General features: G+C 55.9%; 1 protein-coding gene across 11 annotated transcripts in view; it reads left to right on the plus strand.

The window, feature by feature from the left end:
- The window catches only part of FAM178B (family with sequence similarity 178 member B), a 115,285-nt gene extending 103,488 nt beyond the window's left edge, over positions 1 to 11,797 (plus strand). For 7 of the 11 annotated variants that reach the window (XM_086328132.1, XM_086328135.1, XM_086328140.1 and 4 more), the window contains 3 exons: positions 9,043 to 9,120; positions 9,419 to 9,571; positions 11,426 to 11,797. In XM_086328132.1, coding sequence (XP_086184258.1) covers positions 9,043 to 9,120; positions 9,419 to 9,571; positions 11,426 to 11,458 — 264 coding nt within the window. In that variant the 3' untranslated portion in view covers positions 11,459 to 11,797. The remainder of the gene's footprint in view (positions 1 to 9,042; positions 9,121 to 9,418; positions 9,572 to 11,425) is intronic. The other 4 variants (XM_086328133.1, XM_086328136.1, XM_086328134.1 and 1 more) reach the window with 2 other exon arrangements.
- The last annotated feature ends 2,532 nt before the right edge of the window (positions 11,798 to 14,329 follow it).

Consider the following 14,329-nt stretch of genomic DNA (forward strand, 5'->3'; position numbering starts at 1 on the left):
TTGGTTCCTCCCACCCGTGGACATTGGACGGGGCAGATGTTCCCAGATAACCCCCTGCAGCAGATCCACAGGAACAAAAATCCCTCAGCCTTCCTGCTTTTGCCTCAGCTTATCTCTTTCACAGGGCTTCCCTGGTGGCTCAGACAGTAAGGAATCCGCCTGCAACGCGGAAGACCCAGCTTCAGTCCCCAGGTCGGGAAGATCCCCTGGAGAAGGGAACAACTACCCACTCCAGTATTCTTGCCTGGAGAATCCCATGGACAGAGGAGCCTGGCGGGCTACAGTCCATAGGGTCTCAAAGAGTCGGACACGACTGAGCGTCTAACACACTCATCTCCTTCCCACCTGGCCCCACCAAGGCACCCAGTTCCTTCCGTATCTCACTGCTGAGCCCAGGGACCAGGGCCACTCCAGGTCCAATTCCAAGTTCAGGATACAGCTGAAAAAGAATCCCTCCGTCCCTTTCCAGTGAGCTCAGGGTCTCAGGTCTGTGAACGCACTTCCTGTAGACAGCTAAAAGAGCAGGTGAGGGGCTCATCTTCTGAGGAATCTGTAGAGGGGGACCCAGGCTGGGCCCCGGGGTCCTCTCACAGCCTCAACAGAGACGTCATATCACATCTCTCCGCCCAGCTGGGGCTTTGAGAGCAGCTGTCTAGGAGGTGGCCGTTCCTGGCGGCTGAGCCAGAAGTCCTGGTCCCACTGGAGGCTGCCAGCCCATCTCCCATCACCCTGTCGGCCTCATCCTGCTCCTTGTTTAGGGCTCCGCCCACGCCCTTGCCTAAAGAGGCGCTTTCATTTACAGCATTGAGTGTCTGGCCTCGCAGGCCCCCGGGCTGAGTCTGGCAGGCCTGCGGCTGTGACGTCTATTCTCTGGCCTCTGTGGCCTGGGCTCTCAGGGACCCTGGGCTGGGAAGAGGTGCTGTGTCATCATGTCATTTCCTGGTGATGCTGCGTGCGTCCCTGTCATTTCCTTCTCTCTGGGACTTGTGACCAGTGACCTGCCCTGGTCAGTCACTTTCAAACTCGGCTTTCGTTTGGGCACCGCCCTCCACTTGCTGCTTCTGGGGCTTACTGAAGCCAAGGTCAGAGAGTGTGATGTTGGAGCAGGAGCAGCCTGAGCAAGAAGAATAAATCATGCAGTTAACTTGTGGGATGGAAGAAGATAGGAAGAAATAGCATCCTAGAGGTATTGGAAGGTACCACCCTCCAGGACAGGTCCAGAAGCAGCTTGCCCAGGGAAGTGCATCCCCTCTTATCTGTCTGTCACCACACTGAGGCTCTTGGCCTGGGACCCCGCACGTACCCTACCTCAGGACTGTTGTTTAGTTGCTAAGTCATGTCTGACTCTTTGCGACCTGGTGGACTATAGCCCTTCAGGCTCCTCTGTCCATGGGATTTTCCAAGCAAGAGTACTGGAGTGGGGTGCCATTTTCTCCTCTAGTTGTTGTTTAGCAGGTGATCTTCCCAACCCAGGGATCAAACCCCCTTCTCCTGTGTCTCCTGCATTGGCAGGCAGATTCTTTACCTGATGAGCCCCTGGGGTCGCTCAGTTGTGTCCAGTCTTTGCAAGCCCATGGACTGTAGCCTGCCAGGCCCCTCTGTCCATGGGATTTCCTAGGCAAGAATACTGGAGTGGGTTGCCATTTCCTCCTCCAGGGGATCTTCCTGACCCAAGGATCAAACTCACATCTCCTGCACTCCAGGTAGATTCTTTACCACTGAGCCACCGGGGAGGCCCACTTCAGGATTATTCATGACTAGTTATTTTTGTTGTTATTTGCCCAGCCTCTCCTGGGGCTCTGGCCTGCAGCCCCCAGGGTTAAATCTGTTAGGAAACATTCACAGCTCGTCCAGCTTAAGGGAGCATGTACGCACATCGGTTTCACTCCTAAGCCTTACTGGAGGTAGTCATGCAGTCAGGGGACCTCTCTAAGCTCAGCTTCCACATCTACTGTGGCCTCTGTGGGAGTGTGCTGGGTCAGGGTACTGTGCAGTGGGGCTATAGGGCTCAGTTTGACAAATGGAGAAAGCAAGGAAGAGAATGCATTAGGACCCAGCTCTAGCCTTGGGCTTGAAATGGTTCAGTCTTTCCCAGACTTCACTGGTACTAGAACCAACCTTCAGCATGTGTGTGTCTCTGTCACGCGAGTGTATGTTCTATCTTCTATAGATGTCATGTGAGTGTATGTTCCTCGGTTCTTTGTCTTGTCACAACAAAGATTTGGAGCAACGGACATTAAAGCCCTCGGTGCATCACAGCTCTCGGGTCTTGGACAAACCGTGTTACAGCTCTTAGGCAAATTAGTGTTACAGCTCCATTTTATTTAGAAGATAGCAGGAGAATCCAAGACTCAAAGAGAAGAGAGTGGAGGAGTGCGTGGGGAGGGAGAAAGAGAGAGAGAGAGCACACGCGCATGCACGCGGGAGAGAGAGTCCGTGAGAAAACGCTTTGGCTCCTCCTTTTATAAGTTTTTTCCTCCACCTGGGCCTGCCCTATGCAAATTGGGCTTAGCCAGGAGTGCTGTTTGTTCTGTTTGTTCTGCCTGAAGTCTTCACTCTGGTCCTCGGACCTTCCTTGTCTTTTTTAGCCACGGCCATTTTGGACTCCTTTTCCCTATTCTACCTACCTAACATCTCCAAGGGATCAAACCCCCCGAGGGGACCCACAGGTGGTAGCGATGGGACCTATGGCACAGGTGTTCCAAATGGGGCTGAGAGCAGAGTGGACTGTGGCCCCAGGACAGCCTCTCTCCCAGAGCCTGTGAGCATGGAGCGGCGAGCCCAGGGGAGCTGCTCTGGGGTCCTGGCACCCCAGGCAGGGGCCCGGGCAGCAGTCGGCTTTGAAGGCCAGCTTGCTGAACCATGCCTGTGCATCGTGTGCTCCTGGGCCCCGGCAGACTGGCTAGAAGGTCCTTTGAGTCAGTCTGTCCTTCCCAGCGGGTGTTCCTTGGTCAGCCTGAGTTTTCCCACCTCCCACCCCCCACAGCAGCCACCCCAGAGCCTGGCTGGATTGCTCCTGAAGGATCCCCCAACCAAGGGCAAGGTCTCCCATACCCCACCCTCACCCGGGCCCCAGGCTGGCAGCGTCTGGGGAGGGGGCTGGGTTCAAAGGGTTACCTCGGGTGATCCTAGGCTCTTGGTCAGATCCGAGGTGGGAGAAACTGCACAGTTCTCGAGGCTTCCTGGGACATCCTCTCCCTCCCCCTCTCTGCCCTTTCTTAGGGTAAATAACGCACAGCCAGCTCCCTTGGCATTAGCTAGAGGGGAATTTTCTAAAGCATGAATTTCCTGGGAAACGTCCACCCTTTCTCCCTTCATCTTATGACGAAAGCTCTACAAACGGAGACTTGGCCAGCAGTTCCCGGGTTGGAACTAGCTGGGCCAGAAAAGGAGGCAGTGGCCTTCCCCTCCCCCAGCCCCTCACGGTGACAAGCCCTGCGGGCCTGTCTCCTATCTCTCTGCCTTGTCATCCTTCCCCAGGGGGAGGACAGGGCGGCCTCCAGGCTCTGGAGCCGGGAAGGAGGCATCCAGCACAGCTCTTCTCAGAAAAGCCCGCCCACCAGACCCAGAAGATGGAAGCCGCAGGCTCCGCTGGCCGCGGTGGAAAGGGACCATCCTTTCTTGTCAGCATTGGGTTCAGGCACGTCCCGTGTCTCAGACTCTGCCTCTCCCCAAGTTGTTGACTGAGGTTTCCAGGCCCTGTTTCCCATGGGGGCTTCTCAGCCTCCACTCACGGCCAGTCTGGAGGGACTGGGTGGCTTGAGCTGTGGAGCTGGGGAGGGGCCCATTCTACAGACAAGATGTCCAGGCTTGGAGGGACACGAACCCCTACCAGGGGCATGCCCCCCGCACTGCTGGGTGACCCTGAAGCCACGCCGACCCCTATCCCCGCATACACAAACACACCTGCCCTTGAGGACCTGGGCTTCCCAGGTGGCTCAGGGCTAAAGAACACGCCTGCTAACCCAGGAAACTCAGGTTTGATCCCTGGATCTGGGAAGACCCCCTGCAGAAGGAAGTGGCAACCCACTCCAGTGTTCTTGACTGGAGAATCCCAAGGAGAGAGGAGCTGGCAGGCTACAGTCCGCAGGGTCGCAAACAGTCAGGCACAACTGAGCGATGAAACAACAACAAAGGGAGCGCGGGCTGGAGGAAGGGCCACCAAGCGCTTGCGGCCCTGGCCTGCCAAGGCTTGGCCTCTGCCCAGCTTCCCTTCCCTACGTCTCTGTGGTGCCAGCAGGACAGGATGGGGCTTGCTGAGTTCAGGAATTGGTCACAGCTCAAACGGAGCAGGAAACGCAGCCCTCACACCTGGCTGTTCACTGTCTCCTGCCCAACCCGAACCACCCCATCTCCCCGAGGGCCTCCCGGAGCCCCCTCTGCGCTCACATTCTGACCTTCACAGAAACAGGGCCGGGGAGAGGAGCCTGGGGGAGGCTGGGGGTTCAGGAGAATCCTGGCAGGCCCCCAGTGCCCTGGTCTGTCCCTGTGTCTGAACCAGAGGACACACACTGCCTTACCTCCCCTCGTCCCCTCAAAGCAGAGACCGCGGGTCTAGGGGGTATGAGTGGAGGAATGGTCTACGCGACTCTGCTGCTAACAAAGTCCTTATTTCTAGAGTGTTCAGCCTCTCAGTCACGTCTGACTCTTTGTAACCCTATGGACTGTAGCCCACCAGGCTCTTCTGTCCATGGGATTCTCTAGGCAAGATTTCTGGAGTGGGTTGCCATGCCCTGCCCGGGGATTGAACCCAGGGATCGAATCCTGGTCTCCAACATTGCAGACAGATTGTTTACTGTCTGAGCTACCAGGGAAGCCCCCTTTTTCCTAAAGCACCACTGTCAAGACTGCTGTCTGGGTCCTGATTTCTGACCACAGGTGGTACCTTATTCCCTTCAATCAGAGCAGTCTTTCCTAAAGGGCCTCCGCTCACTTAGGCCCACCTGCAGGGGTCACCCTCACATGCTCCCAGTCATCCTTCCAGGTAGGTGTTGTCCTTTGGAAAATCGACTTATAAAAGGTGATTTAAAGGGCTTTTCTTCAGAATTACTTATTCCTTCTTGCTGTTCCCACACCTTAGTTCAGTTCAGTCGCTCAGTCTTGTCCAACTCTTTGCGACCCCATGGACTGCAGCATGCCAGGCTTCCCTGTCCATCACCAACTCCCAGAGCTTACTCAAACTCATGTCCATCCAACCATCTCATCCTCTGTTGTCCCCTTCTCCTCCCACCTTCGATCTTTCCCAGCATCGGGGTCTTTTCTAGTAAGTCAGTTCTTTGCATCAGGTGGCCAAAGTATTGGAGTTTCAGCTTCAGCATCAGTCCTTCCAGTGAACACCCAGGACTGATCTCCTTTAGGATGGACTGGTTGGATCTCCTTGCAGTCCAAGGAACTCTGAAGAGTCTTCTCCAACACCACAGTTCAAAAGCATCAATTCTTCAGCGCTCAGCTTTCTTCACAGTCCAACTCTCACATCCATACATGACTACTGGAAAAACCATAGCCTTGACTAGATGGACCTTTGTTGGCAAAGTAATGTCTCTGTTTTTTAATATGCTGTCTAGAGTGTTCATAGCTTTCCTTCCAAGGAGCAAGCGTCTTTTAATTTCATGGCTGCAGTCACCATCTGCAGTGATTTTGGAACCGAAAAAATAAGGACTCTCACTGTTTGCATTGTTGCCCCGTGTATTTGCCATGAAGTGATTGGACCAGATGCCATGATGTTAGTTTTCTGAATGTTGAGTTTTAAGCCAACTTTTTCACTCTTCTCTTTCACTTTCATCAAGAGACTCTTTAGTTCTTTGCTTTCTGCCATAAGGGTGGTGTCATCTGCATATTTGAGGTTATATTCCAGCTTGTGCTTCATTCAGCATTTCTCATGATGTACTCTGCATATAAGTTAAATAAGCAGGGTGACAATAAAGGCAAAGGAGAAAAGGAAAGATATAAGTATCTGAATGCAGAGTTCCAAAGAATAGCGAGGAGAGATAAGAAAGCCTTCCTCAGCGATCAACGCAAAGAAATAGAGGAAAACAATTGAATGGGAAAGTCTAGAGATCTCTTCAAGAAAATTAGAGATACCAAGGGAACATTTCATGCAAAGATGGACACAATAAAGGACAGAAATGGTATGGACCTAACAGAAGCAGAAGATATTAAGAAGGGATGGCAAGAATACACAGAAGAAATATACAAAAAAGATCTTCATGACCCAGATAATCACGATGATGTGATCACTCACATCACTAGAGCCAGACATCCTGGAATGGGAAGTCAAGTGAGCCTTAGGAAACATCACTACGAATAAAGCTAGTGGAGGTGATGGAATTCCAGCTGAGCTATTTCAAATCCTAAAAGATGATGCTGTGAAAGTGCTGCACTCAATATGCCAGCAAATTTGGACAACTCAGCAGTGGCCACAGGACTGGAAAAGGTCAGCTTTCCTTCCAATCCCTCACCTCCCCCTGCCAAAAAAAAGCCCCATATTCAGGATCGTATTCCTGGGATTTTCCCTCCAGATTCAATGATGGGAATCGGCATAAGAATGAAATTGTGAAACCTGTTTTGTTTTTTTTTTTCTCAGTAATTCCCCACTGCACAGACTTCCCTCCAGGGCTGTTTTCAGATCCCAGGCCCACCCTCACCACGCCTCCCAGCCAGGAAGATAGTTCTGAGAGGAGTTGGGGGTCAGGGGCCAGGGGAAGGCGGGCCAGAGCCTCCACCTGAGCCAGTGGTCCAGCTGGCATGTCACCTGTAAACAAGTAAATGTTTACAAGCCTCAGGTTCTCTCTGCCCTCTGCCACACTCCCAAGCTTGCCCCTCCCAGCCACCCTCCCTGCAGTCATTGCCCCTGGATGTTTTCCTTGGCGTCCCCCCTTCTCAGCTTCTCCCTCCACTTGCTCAAAGCCCCTCTCCAAGACCAGCCTCGGGCTCGGTGCTTTCCAAGGTCTCCGCCCTCTGCCCCGCCCCACACGCACCCCAGACCGAACTGGACATGGTCAGTTATAATTGGCATTGTCTCCTTTAAAATTAATGTAAAATTTTTTTCATTATATTCTGATTATATGAGGAAAGCACACACAGTGTAAAGAAATAATCTTAAAAAAAAAAGATGAAGGAGGAGCTGTAATTCTTCTCAGATTGGTGGTTCCACTTGGGTGGATTCTATCCCAACAGATTCTAGTGTCTGCTTTCCCCACGTGCCCCCTAACCCCCTCTGTCCCCCACTGCTTGGTCTCCCTGCTCCAGAGCAGCTCTGAGTGGCCTCCACTGCCCGCTGTCTGACCCCTGTGCCGCCAGCCAGCTGTTTCCAGGGTGCCCCTCCCTCCCTCTGCTCCAGCTCAGCTGGTTCCCCAGCAGCGATCGGTCTCCCAGAAGTGAGCCCTGCCTCAGCTTCTTGCATCAACCCCTGGGGTCTATCTGCTGGTGTGATTCCTGCCCCCACAGGGCCATCTTCACCTCAAATCCTACTGCTCCTTTGGGGCCTGGTTGGGTTTAGTCACTTCCTCCCTGAAGCCTTCAGAACTACTACACATCGCCGCGACCTCCTTCCCCGAAAGGTGGAAGGACCCTTTCTCCTTCCCGGCCAAGGCGAAGCTGAGATTCATTCAGTATTCATGGACCAGACAATTGCCTTCCTGAAGTACCTTTTCCCCTCTAGCGTCTGGGTGTTTGTGGCGGTGTCTTAGTCAGGGTACAGCGTCTGGTACACAGGCCTGAGCCTGCTCTCTGGGGCTGAGGTGGCGGGAAAGAGCCGTTTGCCAGGACTGCAGAGCTCAGGAGTTCCAAATGCCCTGGGCCTCCGAGGGCAAGGCCAGGCTGGGGAAGGGGAATCCTGCAGATGGAGCTGGCTAGGGATGCTGGATCGTTCCCCAGCACCCCCGGGGGCATCATGGCCTGGAGGCACACCCAGTGGTCTCCTACTTTTCCCTTGCTGCCAGGTGTCAAGTCCCAACCCGGCCAGCCCATGGCATCGGCCACCTGCAGGCCTCAGACGTTGTGCTAAAGAGCAGGCTGGGGCCTGGGCAGCACAGGTGCTGCTGGAGGAGCGGGGCAGGTGGCCTGTGTCCTCGGATTTTGCACATGGTGTTTGAGTGGGAGAAGAATGTCTACACTCCACAGTGTCTGCTGTCCTCAAACATGGCTCCAGCTTCTGCCCCTAGGAGGCCGCCGACTCTGTGCAAAGAGGCTGTCACTATTTCTGGGGCACCTCCAGATGCTGTAAAGGGGGAGGGTGATAAGGGCAGGGGAAGTGGGGGAACAGGGGAACCTCGGCTGACTCTGAGCTCCCACCTCATTATCACCAAGCCGGAGCCCGGCTGGCCACCTCTGGAGCCTGTCTGTCCCCTCCCAGCACAGCCTCGGGGTGGCTTATCTGCCCGGGGCACCACGGTGGGGTGTTTCCTGCCACCCTTCCTATCTTAGAAGGAGCCTGAAGGGGACGAGGCAGTGGGAGCCTCTGAGTGGGGGAGGGGTGTGCCCGCTGGGTGCCAGGAGCTGGCTGTCTTCACAGCAGGAGCCTCGCCCGTCTTCGGGGCAGGTGAGCCCTGCCCTTCATTCCCTCTGTGTAGCAGGTGAATGTCCCATAAACGAATGGGCCCCAACAGCCTCCAAGGGGACCAGGGGATCAAAGCATCCTCTTATCAGATAGAACTGGCCTTGGTCCTAAGTTCACCCCTGGTTGTCCAGGGGGCAAGAGCAAGGGCATGAGTAGGTGGGTGAGGGGGCAAATGCTCAACCAGACTTCCTTCCCTCTGTGCCTCCTCAGGTCAGCACAGCGAGGGTGTCCAGACTGACCTGCACATCTGTCTGTGAAGGGGTGTCCACGGGAGCCCCAGGGCTGGGGGACAGTGTGAATTTCCAGGTGGCAGAGAGTTCTTCCTTTACTGAAGCAGGAGAGGATGGTCATTCATCAGGGCCCTAGAGAGTGCTGAGTGAGTGGGGCCCAGACCCCTCTTGGAAGATGCCTCCCAGACACTGCTGGCACAGGAAACCCAGGCTGGGCTTGCAGCAGTGGAGTCAAGGAAGCCCGTCTCTCCCCAGGTCTGCTACTTGTGCCACAGCCTCCTGACCCTGGCCGGGGTGGTGGTCAGCTGCCAGGACCTTACTCCAGACCAGTGGGTGAGTCTCCTGAGAGAGGCTGGGCTGGGGCTGGCGGTGGAGGAGCCCAGCCCACTGCCAGGAACTGGAAAGAGTGGGAGGCTGAGAAAAGAGCAGGCCTGGGGGAGCCGGCCTCATCCTCCTCCCAGCAGGCCCTCTGAAGGGATACTGACCCATGCCCCCAGTCGCCCATGCCTCCCCTCCCTTTCCTGCCCCACTGCTGAGCAGTCACTCAAACCCATCCTCCTCTTTCTCTAACTCCGTGCTCCCCTCCCCTACCCTGTGGCCCGCCCTCCCTGCCCTCCCGTGGCCTCTGCAGGGAGAGCTGCAGCTGCTCTGCATGCAGTTGGACCGCCACATCAACACCCATATCCGGGAGAGCCCCCAGGCCATGCATCAGACCACACTCAAGGACCTAGCTGCCCAGACCTACATCCGCTGGCAGGAGCTGCTGGCACACTGCCAGCCCCAGGTGGTGCCCCCACCCCACTCGCCCCCAGGCTTGGAAGGGGAGGGAAGTGGTCAGTTGACTGACCAGAGCCCGCAGAGTGTCTACCCCCTCTGCAGCTGCCAGGCTCCTGGCTGGGAGATGGGAGAGGGCAGTGGGGGTGGGGGAGATGCATCCCTGGTGGACCGTCGTCCTTCTTACCAAGGGGCAAGTGCCCAGGGCAGGCAGGGTGCAGTGAGGGGGACACAGACAAGCTGACTCCTGGGGAAAGGCAAAGAGAAACTTCACCCCAGAGAGAGGGAGGCGCCTAGACCAGAGGGCCGGTTTGTCGAGAGCGGTGCCAGGAAGGGACACCAGAGGCACCAGCTGTCCACCCTCTGCCCAGCTGTCCTGCAGGCTTGAGGTTGGCCTCCCACTCTGCTGGGAGGAACACACCCAGGCGGCTCTGCTGCTGCTGCTGCTAAGTCACTTCAGTCGTGTCCGACTCTGTGCGACCCCAGAGACGGTGGCCCACCAGGCTCCCCCGTCCCTGGGATTCTCCAGGCAAGAACACTGGAGTGGGCTGCCATTTCCTTCTCCAATGCATGAAAGGGAAAAGTGAAAGTAAAGTTGCTCAGTCGGGCCCGACTCTTAGCAGCTCTGGTCCCTCCTAATTTTTGTAGCAGTGATCCTGCGCTCCTGATTTTTCAGACTCTCGGAGTGATAATTGTTCAGTCACTCAGTCGTGTCAAACTCTTTGCATGTGACCCCATGGGCTGCAGCAACCCAGGCGCTCCCACCCTTCACTATCTCCGAGAGTTTGCTCAAACTCGTGTCCATTGAGTCAGTGATGCCATCCAACCATCTCATCCTGTCGCCCCCTTCTCCTTCTGCCCTCAATCTTTCCCAGCATCAGGGTCTTTTCCAGTGAGTCAGCTCTTCACATCAGGTGGCCAAAGTATTGGAGCTTCAGCTTCAGCATCAGTCCTTCCAATTAATATTCAGGGTTGATTTCCTTTAGGATTGATTTGTGATAATATTCATAGCTAGTATTTATTGAACAAAGATCCTCTTCTACATAAATCCACATAACCGCCCCCCTCCATGAGGCAGGTATTGTTGCGATCCCATTTTACAGATGGTCAAGCTAGCGAAGAGTCACTGAGAGGTTAAACAGCTTGCTCCATCACGCAGGCTGTGGCTTGCAAATATCAAGACCAAGGCACCAAGCCAGCCTGACTTGCACGCCTGCAGAATTAAGCACGGTCCAGCCCCTCTGGCAGCCTGGCTTCTGGCCTCTTGTCGGTTCTGCCAATAAGCAGCCGTCCCACCCCCAGCCCCTGATAGAGATGAGCTGGGTCTCCTAAGAACTCTGTCTCCAACTCCCCTCCCACTGCCCCTGAACCCCCAGCTCTCCTTCCCCTCCGTGCCCCACCCCCCAGCGGCCCGTAACCTCTGACTTGGGGCTGACACATCAGCCACAAGCTGTGGCTTGGGTCTCAGATTGCACAAGTCTCTGAGAAAGCTGGAGAGCAAGCCTCACCCTCCACCCCTGAGGGACTAGATCACACTGGTCTCTGGTGGGAAGCGGTGTGCTTGTCAGGAGAAGAAGGAAACATGATTGGCGGCCTGGCCGAGCCAGGGCCAGGCCCCAGCTTCCCCTCATACCGCCTGGGCCTGCGAGCTGGCAGTAGAGGGAAACAAGGCAGAGCTGTGGCCGGGCGGCCTGTTGACCTGCCGCATTCTCACCTGCACAGGAGCCCCCGGAGCCCTGGGGCTTAGCGAGTGGCAGGAGGAAGCCTTGGTGGATGTTCAAGGGGCAATGGAGAGTCAGGGAACATCAGGTCCGTGGGCCCCACGGGCCCAGGCCATCACACCATGTTTTTCTCTTTGCCGCAGGCCCAGTACTTCAGCCTCTGGGAAGGTGTCTAATGGAGCAGGGCAAGGGTGGCCTGGTGCTTCTGGCTCGCAAGAACTGAACACGGCCTAGGTAACGAGTCATGGAGGATGGAGGCCAGGGGAAGACCAACCAGCCGAAGCGAGCGCCTGCCTCCCCCGCTGCCCTGAGGCCCGCTGGGCAAGGGTTCTGCCTTGCACGTCTCCATCCCTTCCCCATTGTCTCTGCTCCCCAAGACCATCGTCTCCAAAACTCTGGTTTCCCTGGGCCTCCCAAGCCCCCAGCCACCATCCTCCCCACCCTCCTCCACTTCTCCCTGTGTTGTTTATGTGAGGGTTCTTTCTGCACACTAAAGTCTCAGCATCAGTGGTTTAGAAGAGTTCCTCCGATCCTTTACTGAGGGCCTGTGCCCAGCGTCCAGTTTCCTGATTTCTCCGCTTGTGCTTTGCAGAATTCTCACCCGGGGCCAGTTGTGTGACTGGGTCTCAGGCCCTGCCCTGCCCCCTGCAGCAGAGGACTGTTTATTAAACCTTCAGGGTTTATGAATAGTCTTGGCTATGGCCTGAAAGCTGTCAGAAACCCTGGGAGCAGGGGTGGGGAACATCCGTTTGGACCAGTCTGAAACCACCCCCCTGCTGCCACTGGGGAAGAGCCATGGGGTGAAATGGTAGATGAGGGCTGTAATTACCCTTAATTCGGTTTATTGTTGAGCTCTGAAATCAACTCCCAGACTTAGGTGTTGGGAGCGGGGTTGGTTAGTTCCCAATACTTTTTGTTTTCTCTTGGCCTTACCCAAGATCAGGTTTTGTGGGCCCTGATCCCTAAAGGGGCGCTAGATGTCTTCGACCTGCTCCCTTTGAGAGCAGGTATCCTTCGGCACCCCCAGGATATCCATGGGTATCACTTTCTCTGGGTATCACTTTCTCTCTCTGCCCTGAGAATCCATTGCTAGTCTCTGGCCCTTCCTCAGCCTTTCTAGGTTGGAAAGGGTTTTGCAGGGGCCACAGGAGTTGAAGAGGAAGTAGCCCTGTGCACTGGGCCCGTGCCCATGATCCAGCTCAGCCCCTAGCGTCTGCCCGCATTCACCATGGCTGTGCTTGTGACTGTCTCTGTTTATTTGTCCCTCTCCTCTGTTCTGTCATGCCAAGTTAAGACTGGTTAAGGAGGAGAGAGACTCCCCCAAAATAAAGGCCCTTCCAGGCCAAGTGCCTCAGTTTGCAGACCGGAAGGGCAGCCCATCACTCCCTGGGCTTGTTGGAGGTCCTCACTGGGTCCCCAGAATGCTGTGAGCCGGTGTGTGGGCTCAGTCACTCAGGTGTGTCGGACTCCGACCCTATGGACTAGCTCACCAGGCTCCTCTGTCCATGGGAGTCTCCAGGCAAGAATACTGGAGTGGGTTGCCATTCCCTATTCCAGGGGATCTTCCCGACCCAGGGATCGAGCCCATGTCTCTTGCATCTCCTGCATTGGCAGGTGTGTTCTTTACCACTGCATCACCTGGGGAGCTGCTGGGAGTCAGGGGCATCTATAATTCAAAGGGCATGAGCTCACAGCAGGGCGCCAGGCACCATGCAGGTTGTCTCCCTGCCTTTGCCAGGTGAGAGGTGGAGAAGCTCTCTGCCAGGGAGGCTTGGAGGCGCAGGCAGCTTGCCTGGGAGTTCTGGTTTCTTTTCCTGGCCATGTCACAGGCCCCCTCAGCCAGGGCGCTGCTGAGGCCCCAGGAGCATCAGGTAGGCCTGAGATCCTCTGATAACAGAGTGGCGGCTGCGGGAAGCCACCTCCTCAGCCCCCTTCAGGGCGGCCCCGGCTCCTGACACTGCACATCCTGACGGTTAGTGCTCGGCTATTCAGTTTGCTCTGGAAACCTGGAAATCACCTTTGAAATTTCCCTTCTTTGTTCTCGCTGCCAAGGGAGGCCTAAGAAACTGAAGTGGGGATTTTTCCAAATTCTCGAAGCCGCCCCTGCTAGGCTCAGAGAGAGGGCTCGAGTGTCCAGCTCAGGACCCCGTCCTCTCCAGGCCGGGCTCTTGTGCACCGCCCCCTCCCCTCAAGCACACTCACCCCCGAGAGAGAAACAGACACCAAGGAGGGAGGAGGTGTGGGTGCCAGCTCAGGCCCTCCAGAGGCCCCACTGTAACCTGAGCAGAGGTGTGCACTCAGGTCACCCAAGGGCGTGTGGTATCCCTCGGGACGTGTAATGGGCCCTCTCTGGAACTGGCTTGGAGCTGACCAGATCTTCTAAAATCAGTCCAGGACCAGTGAAAGAGTCAGCCTCCTTGAGGCCAGAAATTCACAGTGATGCTGGCAACTTCACCACTCACCCTTTCCAGATCCCTGAGCGCCTGGGAAAAGGCTGGGGGATATCCTGATGGAGGCCACTGGAAACGCAGCATCCGGGGCTGTGATGACGGATGCTTTCCTGCTTCCTTCGGTGATGGTGGCAGGGAGGGGCTGGAAGGGAAGAGCTTCCCAGGTGGACAGCTTTGATAACCCTCCTTCAGGAGGAAGTGGAGGGAGGAAGTCCTTTTCCTCTGTCCCCACTCACCTCGGTCCCCAGGCCCCCAGATCCCTGAAGGGTGGCTGACCCAGGCTGTTTCATTTCCCCGCTGTGGGTTGACTGCAGCTCCTGACTGCCTTGGAAGTTGGCCAAGCAGTGTGGACTAGAGAACCCTACCGTGAACCCTGGGCCCCGCTCCTGGCAAAAGGCAGCCTCTGGCGAGCTGGAGTTAAAAGGAACGGGCACCATGGCGGGTGACCAAGACATGGGGACAAGGGGGGCCTAGCTATCTAGATAAGACTCCCAGATCTGTCTCTAGGGACCAGCATGAGCTGCCAGTAGGTCCTTAGGGAACCTGGCGGCCGAGGGGGAGGGGGGCGCGGCATTTAGCACATCTGCCTTTTCTTGG

Source organism: Bos grunniens, chromosome 11 (assembly GCF_055505025.1).
Source record: "Bos grunniens cultivar Pamir isolate PY7600 chromosome 11, Bosgru_T2T1.0, whole genome shotgun sequence".
Lineage (NCBI taxonomy): Eukaryota > Metazoa > Chordata > Mammalia > Artiodactyla > Bovidae > Bos > Bos grunniens.